A 14,962-nucleotide genomic window follows, 5' to 3' on the forward strand; every position below is an offset into this window, starting at 1 on the left:
AAATTATGATAATTAAAAGAAAGTCCTAATTCATCACCACTGGAAAATGCTAACGAACCAACTTATTATTTGAAACCTAGTAAATAAAGGGAAAGAATCAAACATTTATCATGTCTTTTCAATACTAACTACACCAATGAGTTACCAAACAAATGTAGGGGAAGTTTCTTTCATAGAAGTAAAGGAATAAATACAGGAATGTTAATAAATAAAGGAATGACAGAGTGTCACCATTTCACAATCTTTTTAATTTCTTTTTCACTTTTATTTATTTTTGGGAGACAGAGAGAGACAGAGCATGAATGGGGGAAGAGCAGAGAGAGGGAGACACAGAATCCGAAGCAGGCATGAGGCTCTGAGCTGTCAGCACAGAGCCTGACGCGGGGCTCAAACTCACAAACTGCGAGAGAGATCATGACCTGAGCCAAAGTTGGATGCTTAATCAACTGAGCCACCCAGACGACCCCACCACTTCACAATCTTAATGAATAAATGTAGGTAGGCTTTCATTACGAAGGGCTGCTAATATCACAAAGAGACAACCAGACATCAGGGCCTTCTGATAGGAGACCATAATATGATCTATGGATACTCTTGGACTCCCCGCCCCCCCCCCCCCCAAACACCAAAATCAAACATGCAGTCAACAGTCTAGATCCAACTATTAATTTACAAGAAGTACAGAGAACAGAAAAAGCACGTTAAACTATAACAGAAAGATGCAATTAGCAAAAAACATCCTGACTGTGAGAAACTTCATGAAATAAATAACCTAGATGCTTCCACAAATAAACTGAAAGAAATAAAAGAGAACGAACCTACAGTTCAAAATAAACTTGAAACAAAGATCAAGCAAATACAACTAATGAAATGTACAGGTGTTGTGTGCACACATGCATACATGTGCACACACCCATACATATATATTTAGGAGACAACTGGAAATTTGTACACTAACTGGATAATTTATTATATTAACTAATCACTGTAACTTTAGTTGCTGAAAAAGGATACTGTAGTTATGTTTTATATGTTTATATGTTACATATGTAACATATAACTACATATGTAGTACTTTTAAGAGTTTTTATCTTTTTATACTAAAATATTTGTAGATAATGTTTTCAGAGATTTGCTTCAAATTAATATGGGATGAGCAAGCAGATGTAGATGTAGATGATCTCATGACATGTTGTTGAAGCTGGGTGATAGAGACATGAAGGTTTGTGTATTATTTTATTTTTGCATGTTTTTGAAATCTTGCACAGAAAAAAATGTATGTGTAAGGCACTAAACTTGGCCTAAGACTTAGAGATGAAGAATCTGACGTGCAGAGAGTTTAAATGAATTGACAAAGATCATACAAGTAGTAAGAGACATTATAGGAACTATAACGTTTTCCTAATCTTAAAACAGCATTCTCTACATATTACATTAAAAAAATTTCAAAGCTGAACAGTGTAGACCTACTCAAAATATTTACTAAATCAATTTATAATTATTACCACTCCTGAGAAAACTAAATGATTCTATAAAGAGCAACTGGAATGGGGTGCCTGGGTGGCTCAGTTGGTTAAGCGTCCAACTTTGGCTCAGGTCACAATCCCACAGTTCGTGGGTTCGAGCCCTGCATCGGGCTCTGTGCTGACAGCTCAGAGCCTGGAACCTGCTTCAGATTCTGTCTCTGTCTCTCTCTGCCCCTCCCCCGCTAGTGCGCGCGCGCGCGCACACACACACACACACACACACACACACACACACACACTCTCTCTCTCTCTCTCTCTCTCTCTCTCTCTCAAATATAAACAAACACTAAAAAAAATTTTTAAAAATAAAGAGCAACTGGAATACCTTTGTCACAGTGTGCCAGTTACTGTTCTAAGCTTTTTACATGTATTAACTCCTTTCATCCTCACAATAACAACATGAGATAGGTGCTATTGTTATTATTCCTATTTTATAAAGTAATCTGAGGCACAGAGAAACTAGGCCCAGGCAAGACTTAAAGCTTGGTATGCTGTCTCCAGAGTTCTTCACTACCAGGTTATTATAAACTCATAATTTCTTAATCTCAGTAAAGTTCAACTCAAACAAGAAACTAAAAAAGGGCAGAATAGAAACTCAAAAATAGATAGATCACATACAAATACACACATATATATATTTAAAAGTACATCAAGGTTTTAAAATGAAATACAGAGGGATCTATGGAACAATCATTCCCTTCTGTTATTTATATAATAGTAGCATTGTTACATAAACATCCACAATATAAACACGATGTTAGATAAAAATCAAACTTTCCATAGTCTGCAGCAGCTTCGTAATTTCAGGTTCTGAAACAAAGCTAATAAAGGTCAAGCTGTGAGTTTAGTAACTATTTAACTGACACCTAAATTACAAAACAGTTGTGCTGAAATCAGTTGGGAGGCAATTATCTGCTACAAGGAGAACAAATAGTGATGAGAAATAAGAATTGTTAAAAAAAATCCAAACACATATATTTTGCTGTAACAAGTATGATTTATGAAATAATATTTTATTATGTGAGTCATTTTCTTAAATTTCTTTCCCACAGTTCAACTCTCCTCACACAAGAATTCAATTACTGATGGCATACTATTTTATCAGTGAGCCTATGAACAAGTTGGCATATTTTCCTGTTCTCTGGGCCTGGCTTTCATTATATCTGAAGAAACAAAAGTAACATTAGAAGCCTCTTATAGTATGAATCATTATATCATGAAGTCAGAAATAATACAAAAGAAAGGAAGCTCCCAAAGCCTTTTCTACATCCAGTAAAAGCTGTGAGTTACATAAAACTAGTTGCAATGAATGTGAGATCCTGTTACCTCATACAGATTAGCACCAGAAATACAACAAAAATTGATTGTTGTTTAAAACTATACTTTTGACTCAGTCCAAACTGCACAACAGCTTTGAAACATAAACCTAAAGAAATGAAAATGTTGTTTAATTACACATATACAAAAACAGACTCATAATTTCTTAACCTTATTAAGTTTTGGCTCAAATAAGAAACTAAAACAGTACAGAACTGTTAAAAAAAGGTTAAAATATATATAATATTTTCAAGATAAAATATATAATAAATATATGAATAAATATATATGAATAAAATATATGAATATATTTATAATAAATAAAAATATAATATATATTTAATAAATATAATTAAAATATATGAATAAATATAATATATGAATGATTAATACAAAAATCTAATTTTTTCCTATATTTCAACACTTTCCCCCACCAAAGCTTTTCCAAAGCTCTACCATGTACCTACAGAGCTTGAGTTTTACTTTCTTTTTCTGTTCAATTACTTTCTAATGGATACAATTGCCACAGTACAAACATAGATGTAGCTTCCAAAACTTGTTGTGAAAATTAAATGAGTCCATATCCATTAAGTACTTATCATACTGTATGACAGCCAACAATCAATAAATGGTAGTCATATCACGATCTGTTAATTGTACCTTTCATTTGCATAGCATTTATTCACAATAACTTCTTAAAACTATACAAAACTCTTAATAGTTTACAGAATTCACACTGATTTCCAATATTCCTCAATGTCTGTAAAATTTGAGTAAGAACACAGAAAAAAATCATAGTGGTTTATCCAACCAAGTAATATCTTATGTCTGTGAAAATAAGAGATGTTTTTAGGACAATTTTATTTACCTTGCTTAAGTTCAGCTCAAAAATTAATGTATCACAAATATTCCTATAATCCATTAATTTAACTAAACTTGTTAAAAAATATTGGTATTTTTAATTTGTCTTACCTGAATTTGGTATTTTCAACGTACTCTTAATTACAGCCTTTCAACTTTAAAAGGTGTACTATTAAACACATAGTGTATTCCACTATTTTGGAATTTGATTTAAAAATTTTTGTCCTATCTCTGGGGTGCCTGGGTGGCTCAGTCAGTTAAACGTCCAACTTCGGGTCAGGTCATGATCTCACAGTCTGTGAGTTCAAGCTCCACACCAGGCTCTCTGTTGTCAGTGCAGAGCCCACTTGGGATCCTCTGTTCCCCTATCTCTCTGCCCCCTCTGCCCAAACTCTTGCATGCTCTTTCAAAAAATAAATAAACATTAAAAAAATTTTTTTATCCTATCTCTATTTATGGTTAAACATAAAAGGTTTTTCTAGTCAGTACACAATTTCTACAATTCCCTGGATTCCTGGAATTCAAGAATAAGATTTTTTAAAATTTTTCTTTGTAAAAGAAATAAACCGAATATACATTAAATGGATGCGATCTGCCTTCCACAAAATAACCCCTAAAGATAATTATAAGATGTATGATGTTAATTAAGGTCCCATTTCCTAAATATCCACCATGGAGACTAATGCATCTTCCAAGTCTTTACCAAGGAAATTAAATGTAACAGATATAAAATAAATTGCAATCTATAACATAGTAATCTACAGAGCCCTGAAAAAAGGATCAAAATTAAGACTCATTTTGCCTTATTCTAAGGGAAAGGCACAATAACTGGTTGGTTTAAGTATCCACAATCCTTGAGAAGTATTCACTATGAAGAGAAGGGGTAATTCTAAAGCTTCTACCATAACTTTGATAATGGTACATCATTCAAGACGTTCCAAGTTCCTTTTCTTTGATTCCATGATTACCACACAACCTCCACTTACTAACTTGGCTTCCCAAGTTCTTGGATACAGGAAAGAGTGCACTGGATTCTTCCACCTGAAAATTCTGATCACTGGAAAGGGTTATCTTCTATTCCAACATAAACTAGCATTCTAATATGTACATTCTAAAGTGTACATCATTCTCTTACTCAGTTTAGTTTGAATTGGGGTCCTGAGACCTGGACTTTTATGACTAAAAGTATAAATATGAGTTTCTTACATTGGAATATGAAAACCAGACAGACATTCCTTTTCACTGACGACTGCTACAATCATCTCTTGGGTTTTAACTCCCCAGCCCTTACCCTGTCCCTAAATTAAAAACAAAACAAAACAAAACTTTTTTTTTCTTTTTTTGGTCTACTGAAATATACCTAAACCAAATTAGGCAGATTCATTTAAACACCAAAATGACTGACTAAACTCAAAATAACAACCAACCACAAAAGAACTGAAACCAAAACATAAGGATGTTTACATAGGCCTCATTCACATTTACTCTATTCCTAAAAGACAAAAAAGAAACCTATGATATCCAAATTTTACTTAAGACAACAGAAATTGTTTTAACTTGCATTATCCAGCAACATTATTTAAAAAAGGTTTCCATATGTAACTCAAATATCCTGACTTCACTTACATTTAAAATGCATAAATAGGAGACCTCAAACGATAACTTTTCTGCAGCCTTTTCTCAATAAGTCATCCTAAAGTAATTAATTGTGTTATGCTTCAAAAAAGCCCAACTCCCCCACACACTCCAAAAGAATACAGCCTCACAACAGACACTCCCGACACTCCAGCTCTTCAACTGTGTTCGCTTAAGTTTCATTTACAACAGGAAAGAACCACTCACCAAATTCACAGTTCGCCTAAAAAAAGAAATGTCTATTATTAGCCGTAAATCTACAGGGCAGTTCTCTTAGGACCGTGATGCCAAGCCTTCAACCGCAACTGAAACTGTCTTTGCAATCTCAGTTTCCAGGAGACTGAAGGGCTGCAGACACGCGCAAGGATCCTGCAGGGAGGTTGGGATGGCACAGGGCGCCGGAGGAGGGAAGGAGGTAAGTCTCATAAAGGAACTGCATTAGGGGCCTTTGAGAACGTCTAAGGGAGAGGTGGGAGCTACAGGGAAAAATAAATTAAGTACGTTTTAAAAGAGAATTTAAAGTGATGAGATTAAGGAAAAATGAAAAAATCATCAACCTTCCAAGACCGTCGTGTAAGCGAAGTAGGAAGGGGGTAGGGCGGGGAGAATAAGGGCCCCAAAGACCAGAATTTGAAAAAAGTACGCGAGCTGTAAGCTTGGCCTTAGTCCGAATCTCCTGTCAGGGTACGCGGGCCGCAGGACAAAAGGATCGCACTAACTCAGGGTTGTAGAAAGCAACGCATTTGCAACGATAACAAGCCCTGCACAAGAAGATGTCGCCTTTCTCCCTGCTTGCTCCTGTTCATTTCTTTACCTCTTACTGCAGCACCAGCGTCACTCCGGCAAAACTCTGCCAAAGCCCGCGCCGCAGGAGGACAGCAAAAGGAAAATACCTGAGTCCCCGGAATCAGGCAGGTAACAACAAGAGAAGTCGTAGGCCAGCGGTGTCGGGGTAAGACCCCCTACTTGTCCCCAGTCAAACCCCAATTCTTTCCGGTGGGGAGGGGAACTTCCGCTCGGAGCGAGAACGTCACTTCCGTCTAATGCCTTCACGCTGCTTTGCCTTCTCCGCTCTACAGACGTTTGCTACCGTCGTAATGTTCTCACTTCCTTTTCCAGGATCCTGCTGCCTAGTCGTAACACCCGACGTGGACTACAGTACCCAGCATTCAACACGGCAAGTTGAGTTCCGGGTCAAGAGGTCCGCGCTGGGTGGATCACCATGGAAGCGATCGGTTTGGTCACGTGGTGCCCCTGGATACGCCCGGTGGCTGCTGTGGGGTCTGGGGCTCAGGCAGGGGCCATTTTGCAGAAGGCAGCCTCCCGGAGTTGGGAGCGGCTTGGCAGCTAACTGAAGCTGTTCTTTTCCCTCCTCTACAGCTTGTGGCTTGTAGAGGAACCTGGAAGGCTGGGCTCCATCGAGCCCTTCAAAGACGATGGTTTCCTACAGCCTTTGCCATCTGACGACTCTCCATGGAGGCTGTGCCCTCTGCGCTGCTCCTGCTGCCGCACCTTCCAGCCCTCTATGCCTATCGCCTCCAGAGCTGCAGTCGTCCTTCCGCCCCAGAGACTGATGATAGTCGAGGTGGGGGCACCATGAGAGGCGAGAAAAACTACTGCCGTGGAGCTGCCGGAGACCACGGTTCCTGCCCCCCGACACCTTCACCTCTGGCCTCGACCCTCGTGATGCCCGCGGAGGCAGTCACAAGTGGTTGGTCTGGGTCTGGAGGTGGTTTGGCAGGGGGAGACGAAGAGGAGACTCGGCTTCTTCAACTCCTCCGGACCGCGCCAGATCCTTCCGAGGCCTTCCAGGCTTTGCAGGCTGCTTTGCCGCGGCGGGGCGGTCGACTCGGCTTCCCCCGACGGAAGGAAGCATTGTATCGGGCCTTGGGCCGAGTGCTCGTGGAAGGAGTTAGTGATGAGAAGCGACTCTGCTTGCAGCTCCTCTCGGACGTTCTCCGGGGTCAGGGGGAGGCAGGCCAGCTGGAAGAGGCCTTTAGCTTAGCACTTCTGCCTCAACTTGTTATCTCCTTAAGAGAAGAGAATCCAGCCCTACGGAAAGATGCGCTACAAATCCTACATGTCTGTCTGAAACGTAGTTCTGGACAGGTGCTGAGAACGCTTATACAACAGGGACTGGAAAGTACCGACGCCCGACTTCGAGCTTCCACAGCACTACTGTTCCCCATCCTGCTTACTCCTGAGGATTTGTTGCTCAGCTTAGATCTCACCGAGGTAATAATATCCTTAGCCAGAAAGCTTGGCGATCAGGAGATAGAAGAAGAATCTGAGACTGCTTTCTCTGCACTTCAGCAAATTGGGGAACGACTTGGCCAAGAGAGATTTCAGTCCTATATCTCTCGCCTGCCATCTGCGTTGAGGAGACACTACAATCGCCGCCTGGAGTCTCAATTTGGAAGTCAGGTTCCTTATTATTTGGAACTTGAAGCCTCTGGATTTCCTGAAGATCCTCTTCCCTGTGCAGTGACTGTTTCCAACAGCAATCTTAAATTTGGGATTATTCCTCAAGAGCTTCATTCAAGGTTGTTAGACCAGGAAGACTATAAGAACCGGACTCAGGCTGTTGAGGAACTAAAACAGGTGATGGGAAGAGTTAACCCTAGTTCTACCCCTCATTCCAGTCTTGTCGGTTTCATTAGCTTGTTGTATAATTTGTTAGACGATTCAAACTTCAAAGTGGTCCATGGCACACTTCAGGTCCTGTATTTACTGGTTATTCGCCTTGGAGAGCAGGTACAACAGTTCTTGGGACCAGTTATAGCAGCTTCTGTCAAAGTGCTGGCAGATAACAAGTTGGTAATCAAACAAGAATACATGAAAATCTTCCTCAAGCTAATGAAGGAAGTAGGTCCTCAACAGGTGCTTTGTTTACTCCTGGAACATCTCAAACATAAGCATTCCAGAGTGAGAGAGGAGGTAGTGAACATTTGCATCTGCTCCCTCCTGACTTATCCAAGTGAAGATTTTGACTTAACCAAACTGTCTTTTGATCTTGCGCCAGCTCTTGTAGATAGCAAACGCAGGGTACGCCAAGCAGCTCTTGAAGCCTTTGCTGTGTTGGCATCGTCAATGGGCTCAGGTAAAACCAGCATCCTTTTCAAAGCTGTGGATACTGTTGAACTGCAAGATAATGGAGATGGAGTGATGAATGCTGTGCAGGCCAGATTGGCTAGGAAAACCCTCCCAAGGTTAACAGAACAGGGATTTGTGGAATATGCAATACTTATGCCATCATCTGCCCAGGGTAGGTCAAGTCATTTGGCACATGGAGCAGATACAGATTGGCTTTTGGCTGGTAACAGAACTCAGAGTGCACACTGTCATTGTGGTGACCACACAAGGGACAGCATGCAAATTTATGGATCTTACAGTCCAACCATATGTACCCGAAGGGTATTAAGTGCAGGAAAAGGAAAAAATAAATTGCCATGGGAAAATGAGCAGTCTGGAGTCATGGGAGAAAACCAGACCTCCAATCCCAAGGATATAGAACAGGTATGCATCTTTTCTAATTTCCTTGAGTTGAAACTAGAAAGAGTTTAAAATGAAAATAGGTTTGTAATGACTTAAGGGTGAAACTGCTAGAGGGTTGTTATGCTGTTTTTTTTAAGTCGGTTTGAAAGCTGACGTGGACATCTATTGTAATGGTACAGATCATGTAGGAACATTTAATAAGCTTACTGCTTGATGGATTTCATTGAATTTGAGGCACAATCTGATAATGACAATACTTGGATTTCAGTTTGGGCCTGTCAACTTGGTATGTCAATTATCTCATCCATACACAAACACTGAGTATTTAGTACTTGTCAGATAAAGAGCAGACTTCTAATAATGAAGATGAGGCTGGTTCCGTGAAGTTTAGGTAGAAAGACAGACCTGTAAATGGGCAATTTCAAATTTCTTAAGTGCTAAAGGAGAAATATAAAGAGTCCGTAGGAATACTGAAAATAGAAAAAAGAATTCCACTAGAAAAGTTCCGAGAATTCCTCCAAGAAGTTCCAAGAAGTCTTCCAAGTTGTGACATCTGAACTGATTTTTCCTCCAGTTTTTATTTTGAAAATTCCAAATCTACAGATAACTTAAAAGAACTGTACAATGAATACCCATCTACTTCATCTATATCTGTCAGTTGTCATCTTTTCATATATGCTTCATATTTGCTGAATCATTTGAAAGCAAGTGCAGATATCTTGATACTTCATTTCTCAATATTTCTACATTTATTTTCTAAGTATGGCATTTTCCTTTATCATATTATTATCACACCTCAAAAAATCAATAGTAATTCAGTAATATCTAATATATAGTCTGTGTTTAAATTTCTCCAATTAACCCGTAAAAAATGTTTTATAGTATCTGTTTTACTTTTATCACCTAGGTTTCAATCACGGTTCACTTGGTTAATATACCTCTTATCTAGAACAATATGTCTACCTGTTTGTTTATTTTTTCTTGACATTGACTTATTTGAAGAGTCTGAAGTAGTCATTTTGTAGAATTTCCTACATTCCTTAATTTGTCTGATTGTTTCTTTATGAATACATTCAAGATAAACAATTTTAGCAAAAATGTTACATGGGAGATATTGTAAAGTTCACATTATATCACATGAGGATACATATAATATCATGTCGTCTCACTACTGGTGAGCTAAATTTTACCACTTGGTTAATGTAGTGATAACCAGATCACTGTCTTGTAAGGTTTATTTTCTTCTTTATAATTAGCACGTGATCTGTAAAGTGATACTTTGAGACTGTATAAATAACCTAAAAACCTTTCAGCCACTGTTCTTAGCATCTAATAGTGATCCAAACCTATATCATTTATTACATCAAGGTCTACAAAGAAAGAGTAATTTTTTAAAAATTCTTACATTTCTTCTGTATTTGTTATGTGGCATTCTTTTTTATTCTCTGTGTTAAGTACATCAGTATTCCTTTTGATGCTAAAATTGGCTCTTAGTTGACCAGTGGCTGATTCTTATGTCCTTTGACGTGACTCCTTAGTCATTGAACACATTCTTAATCATACAAGATTCCCAGGCTTACTTTGTACCTTTCTTGTGTCAGACCTGGAATCAACCATTTTTTCAAACTGCTTTTTTAGTTAAGAGCAGAATTTAAAAACCAAAGTCTAGGTATAAATGTATTCATCGCTATTGTTTACTATTGTGGATTGGTCACTTCAGTGGACAGAACCAGGCAGTACCTTTGTGTGTGTGTGTGTGTGTGTGTGTGTGTGTGTGTGTGTGAATCATATTGATAACCTCCAGTTCAAATCCAGCACTACAGCGTTTTTCCTTATCTTCCTTTAGTCCATATCTTCCTTCTCCCACAGTAAAACCCTGGTTCCCAGTGTCAGTCATATTTATTCATATACTGTATTCTATGATGTACAAAATATAATTACTACACCAATAACATGACAACTAACTACCTACTAAAGTTCAAGATTTCTACACTTGATCTTAGCCAAAAGGCCGAGAAGCGATAAAAGTTCAAGATTTCTTTGCAGTTCTTTTTCTGCTTAGAATTATCCCACAGAGTTTTGTTTTCAAACTTTTCTTAAATTGTTTTCTGAGTTATTATGATTTAAACGGTGTGATAAAAGATGAGTAGAAGTTTGCTTAAGTGTGGACGGGTTCTGGTGAATTCCAGATGGGAGGAATATATGTTGAGACACTGAGTTATGAAGGACTTAGCAAATGAATAAGAAATGGTGAGTTTCTGTACTGCTGAAACTGTTTGGTGGGAGGTAGCAGAAGATACTAGAAATACAATCAGAAGCAAAAATACAGAGATCATTATTACAAATAAGGAGTTTGTATTTTTGCAGTAGAACTCAAATGGATGGAGGTAAACTAAATATTCTTTCCTTCCTTCTACTCCAAATTATTTTTAACAATGATTTTCAGATTTACATAATCTAGTTATATGGTTGTTCTTGTGTACTGTAAACATTACCTGGCAACGAATGGGTTTCTTTAAGCATTGATCTTAATCCTGCTTGTTCTGTGTCAAAACTAAAATGTTAGTGTATCAAGAAGATTCTGGGGGCATCTGGGTGGCTTAGTTGGTTGAGCATCTGACTTCCACTCAGGTCATGATCTTGTGGTTCATGAGGTCAACCCCACATCAGGCTTGCTGCTGTCAGCCTGTCAGAGCAGATCCCACTTCGGATCCCCCCCTCTCTGTCTCTCCTCCACTTGCCCTCCCCCAAAATAAATAAATATTTTTTAAAAAAGAAGATGATTCTGGTGCTGGCCAAAGCACCAAGAATCTGAATATAAGTGCATTTTTTAAATTCCAGTGTATATATATATTGCTTTTAAAAGATGGAACTTGGGGCACCTGGGTGACTCAGTTGCTTGAACATCCAACTCTTGATTTCAGCTCAGGTCATGATCTCGTGGTTCATGGTATTGAGCCCCACATGGGGCTCTGTGCGGACAAGCATGGAGCCTGCTTGGGATTCTGTCTCTCCCTCTCTTTGCCCCTCCCCTGCGTGCTCACATATTCTTTCTTTCTCTCTCTCTCTCTCTCTCTCTCTCTCTCTTTCACTCTAGCTCTCACTCTCACCCTCCCCTGCACACCTGCAGGCACATTCTCTCTCTAGAAAGAAAGACAGAGAGAGAGAGAGAGAAAGAAAGAAAGAAAGAAAGAAAGATAGATAGATAGATGAAAGAACATATCCCAGAAATTAAGTTATACTTTCTTGCTCATAAATGGTTTGTAGAAGAACTACATTGGAATTTATCTTGAGGACAGGGATTAAATAGTTAAATATTTTTAGGTGAGCAGTTTTTGAAGTATGTATGTATTTTAATTAATAAACATTATTTTTTAGAGCAGCTTTAGGTTCATAGCAAATTGAAGAGAAAGTACAGAGATTTCTGTTGTCTCCTCTGCCCTCACACATGCACAGTCTCCTGCACAAGCACCACAGTGGTATGTTTATTGCAGTTGATGTAAATTGACATATTATCACCAAAAGTCTGTAGTTTTACATTAGGATTTGCTCTTGCTGTTGTATATTCTGTGGGCTTGGACAAATCTATGTCTAGTATCTACCATTATAGTATCATTGAGTATAGTTTCACTGCCCTGAAAATCCTCTGTGCTCTGCCTCTTCATCACTCCTTCCCTCCCTTCCAGCAACCACTGATTACTGTTTCCATAGTTTTGCCTTTTCTAGAATGTCATGGCCCCTGATCTGTTAGGTGTTGGCTCTTGCCCAAGTTCTGCTTTAACATTTCCAGTCTGCTGTTAATTGATTATTTCTGTCTTGTCCACATATAGCGTTGGTTAATTACATTAAACAGCAAAGCTTCCAGAAAAACTCGTGAATGTTTATGTACTTCTGTAGCTCATTTTAAAAGTAGACTCATTTGCTTAGATGATTTTTGTAATGTAGTGTTAGAAAATACGTTTACAAGAGGGAAGCAGGGCTACATTGGAAACTCTTGAATATCAGACCAAAGAGTTTAGCTTGTGAGCGTGCACAAGTTGGGGAGAAGCAGGGAAAGAGAGGAGAGAGAATCCTGAGCAGTCTACACACTATCAGCGCAGAGCCTACACAGGACTCACAAATTGTGAGATCATGACCTGAACCGAAATCAAGAGTTGGATGCTCAACCAACTGTGTTACCTAGGCGCCCCTCCTTTCTTTTTTTTTAAGCAATGCTTTAGGAAAATTCATCACAACAACAGAAATGTGTAGGTTGTACTTTTTGTTTTCTTTCTTTCTTTCTTTCTTTCTTTCTTTCTTTCTTTCTAGAGCTAGAGACTACAGACTTAGGAGATTAATTAGACTTATGAATTAGACTGCTTGTGTGAGGTGTTGAGATCTGTAAGGATTAGCAGGGTATCAGGATTAGACTAGAAAGAAAATAATGGATGTAAGAGATGTTTCAAAACATTTAGTGACCAAGTGTTAGAGTAGAGGGTGAGAGAGAGAGAGAGAGAGAGAGAGAGAGAGAGAGAGAACTAAGATTTACATGAGGTGACCAATGCATAAAATCCATGAATACATATAAGAAGGCCCCAAACAAGGAAATTAATTAGGTAGAAAATGAATTTTAGGTGGAACAAGATAGAATATTCTAGTTGAGTTTGAAAAATACTATCCAGAGACAAAGAAAGAACCAGGGATGTAAATCTTGGAGGTCATATACTGAGAAGTATTTGCTGAGACTGAGAGTGGGTAGACTTTCCAGTGAAGGGTATATAGAGCAAGAGCAGCATGCTTAGGACTCAGTCTTGGCATACAGCCCCAATTAGGGAAGAGATATATGAGACAGAACCAAATAAGGCAAAGAAAGAGGTGCCTAACAGTTGGAAGAGAACCAAGGAAAAACAAAGTTTTAGAAGTGAAGCAGAAAGTTTGAGAAAATACATCTGTACCACTAAATGCAGGAGAGATTAAGGAGAAGGAAGACTGAAACATGACTTGTTCTTACATATTCAGCCTGCTACTTGTAAAATAATTTTTAATAACTTTATCTTCCTGAATTTCCTCTTAATAATTTTCTGATTATAAAAAAGTTAATGTGTACTTATAGAAAATTTGGAAAATATAAAAAAGCACAAAGAAGTAAATTAGATTTTTCTAGTAGTAATCACTTCTGAGAGAGGTATGCACTGAATGTTCTGTTGCCTGATTCTTTTTTCAGGCATGAAAATGAACGTCCCCATTTTAGTTATTCACTTACTTTACCATGAACATTTTTTTCTTTAATATCGAATAATCTGTAGAAGGATCTTTAGTGACTATTTAATATTAGATCATATAATATCATGGTCTAACTGCTCTCTTACTTTTTGAATACTTAAACTTTTAAATTCTGTTATTGTTTCCACCATTTAGTTGATTATTTTTGTGCCCTAACACATCAAATCACTGACAACCATGTTCCTGTGGTATTTTAACTTTGCATCTCTTTTTATGTTTCTTATGAGTGTTTTAATGGGTTAATGGGGTCAGTGATCAGGCCTCACTAGCTGACTACCATATTAGCTATATTTTTCCTAACAGATTTCTATACAGTGTGGTAAGAGACATAGTAGTCAGTAAACTAGAATGAAAAATAAAGAGCATACTTGCTTCATGTGTATGCAGTTACTAGCTCTGTAGCTTTTTCAGGGTGGAAGATTTGATTATAGGAAGGTCATTGGGACATGGAAAAGAGTGGTTTTAGAAGAATGTCATAGAGACTGAATTTAAAAGTTTATGAAGTGAGTTGATAAGGAATACAGGCAGTAAGCATTTCTTCAACATCTTTTTGATCATCCACTATGTGTGAAGCCAAATGCAAGCTTATAATCTACTCTTTAAAGCACCGCCTAGCATTTTTTTCTATCATTGTTTAGCACATGTGAGCCATGTTCTCTTTCTCAATGATGGTAAGCACTGGGGTGATAGGGACTGTTTCTTTTGGTTTTTGTTTTTGCAATAGTACTAACCATAGTGCTGTGTCCGCAATTAGTATCAATAAATATCTGTTAAGTGAGAGACATTTAAGGGTTTGGCAGTGAAAGAAAAGACCATGCAGGATATAGCAGGACGAGTTATTACTGTGTTTTATTTTAAAATAGGAA

The 14,962-nt window shown here is 38.1% G+C and overlaps 2 protein-coding genes across 6 annotated transcripts in view; one reads left to right on the plus strand and one right to left on the minus strand.

Annotated features, from left to right (window-relative positions):
- KLHL28 (kelch like family member 28) overlaps positions 1–6,369 on the minus strand; it is a 35,457-nt gene extending 29,088 nt beyond the window's left edge. For 2 of the 4 annotated variants that reach the window (XM_078448291.2, XM_078448290.2), the window contains exon 1: positions 4,607–5,093. Coding sequence is in view for 1 of the 4 variants with exons in the window: in XM_078448290.2 (XP_078304416.2) it covers positions 4,607–4,631 (25 nt within the window). In the remaining 3 variants the exon portion in view is untranslated. Of the gene's footprint in view, positions 1–4,606; positions 5,094–6,153 lie in introns of those variants that run through there. The other 2 variants (XM_060619611.3, XM_060619610.3) reach the window with 2 other exon arrangements.
- Positions 6,370–6,461: 92 nt separating this feature from the next.
- Positions 6,462–14,962, plus strand: part of TOGARAM1 (TOG array regulator of axonemal microtubules 1) — an 83,113-nt gene continuing 74,612 nt past the window's right edge. The window contains exon 1 of one of the 2 annotated variants that reach the window (XM_060619605.3): positions 6,462–8,855. In XM_060619605.3, the coding sequence (XP_060475588.2) occupies positions 6,813–8,855 (2,043 nt within the window). In that variant the 5' untranslated portion in view covers positions 6,462–6,812. The remainder of the gene's footprint in view (positions 8,856–14,962) is intronic. The other variant, XM_060619604.3, reaches the window with a different exon arrangement.

The sequence above is a fragment of the Panthera onca genome, chromosome B3 (assembly GCF_046562875.1).
Source record: "Panthera onca isolate mPanOnc1 chromosome B3, mPanOnc1 haplotype 2, whole genome shotgun sequence".
NCBI classification, from domain to species: Eukaryota; Metazoa; Chordata; class Mammalia; order Carnivora; family Felidae; genus Panthera; species Panthera onca.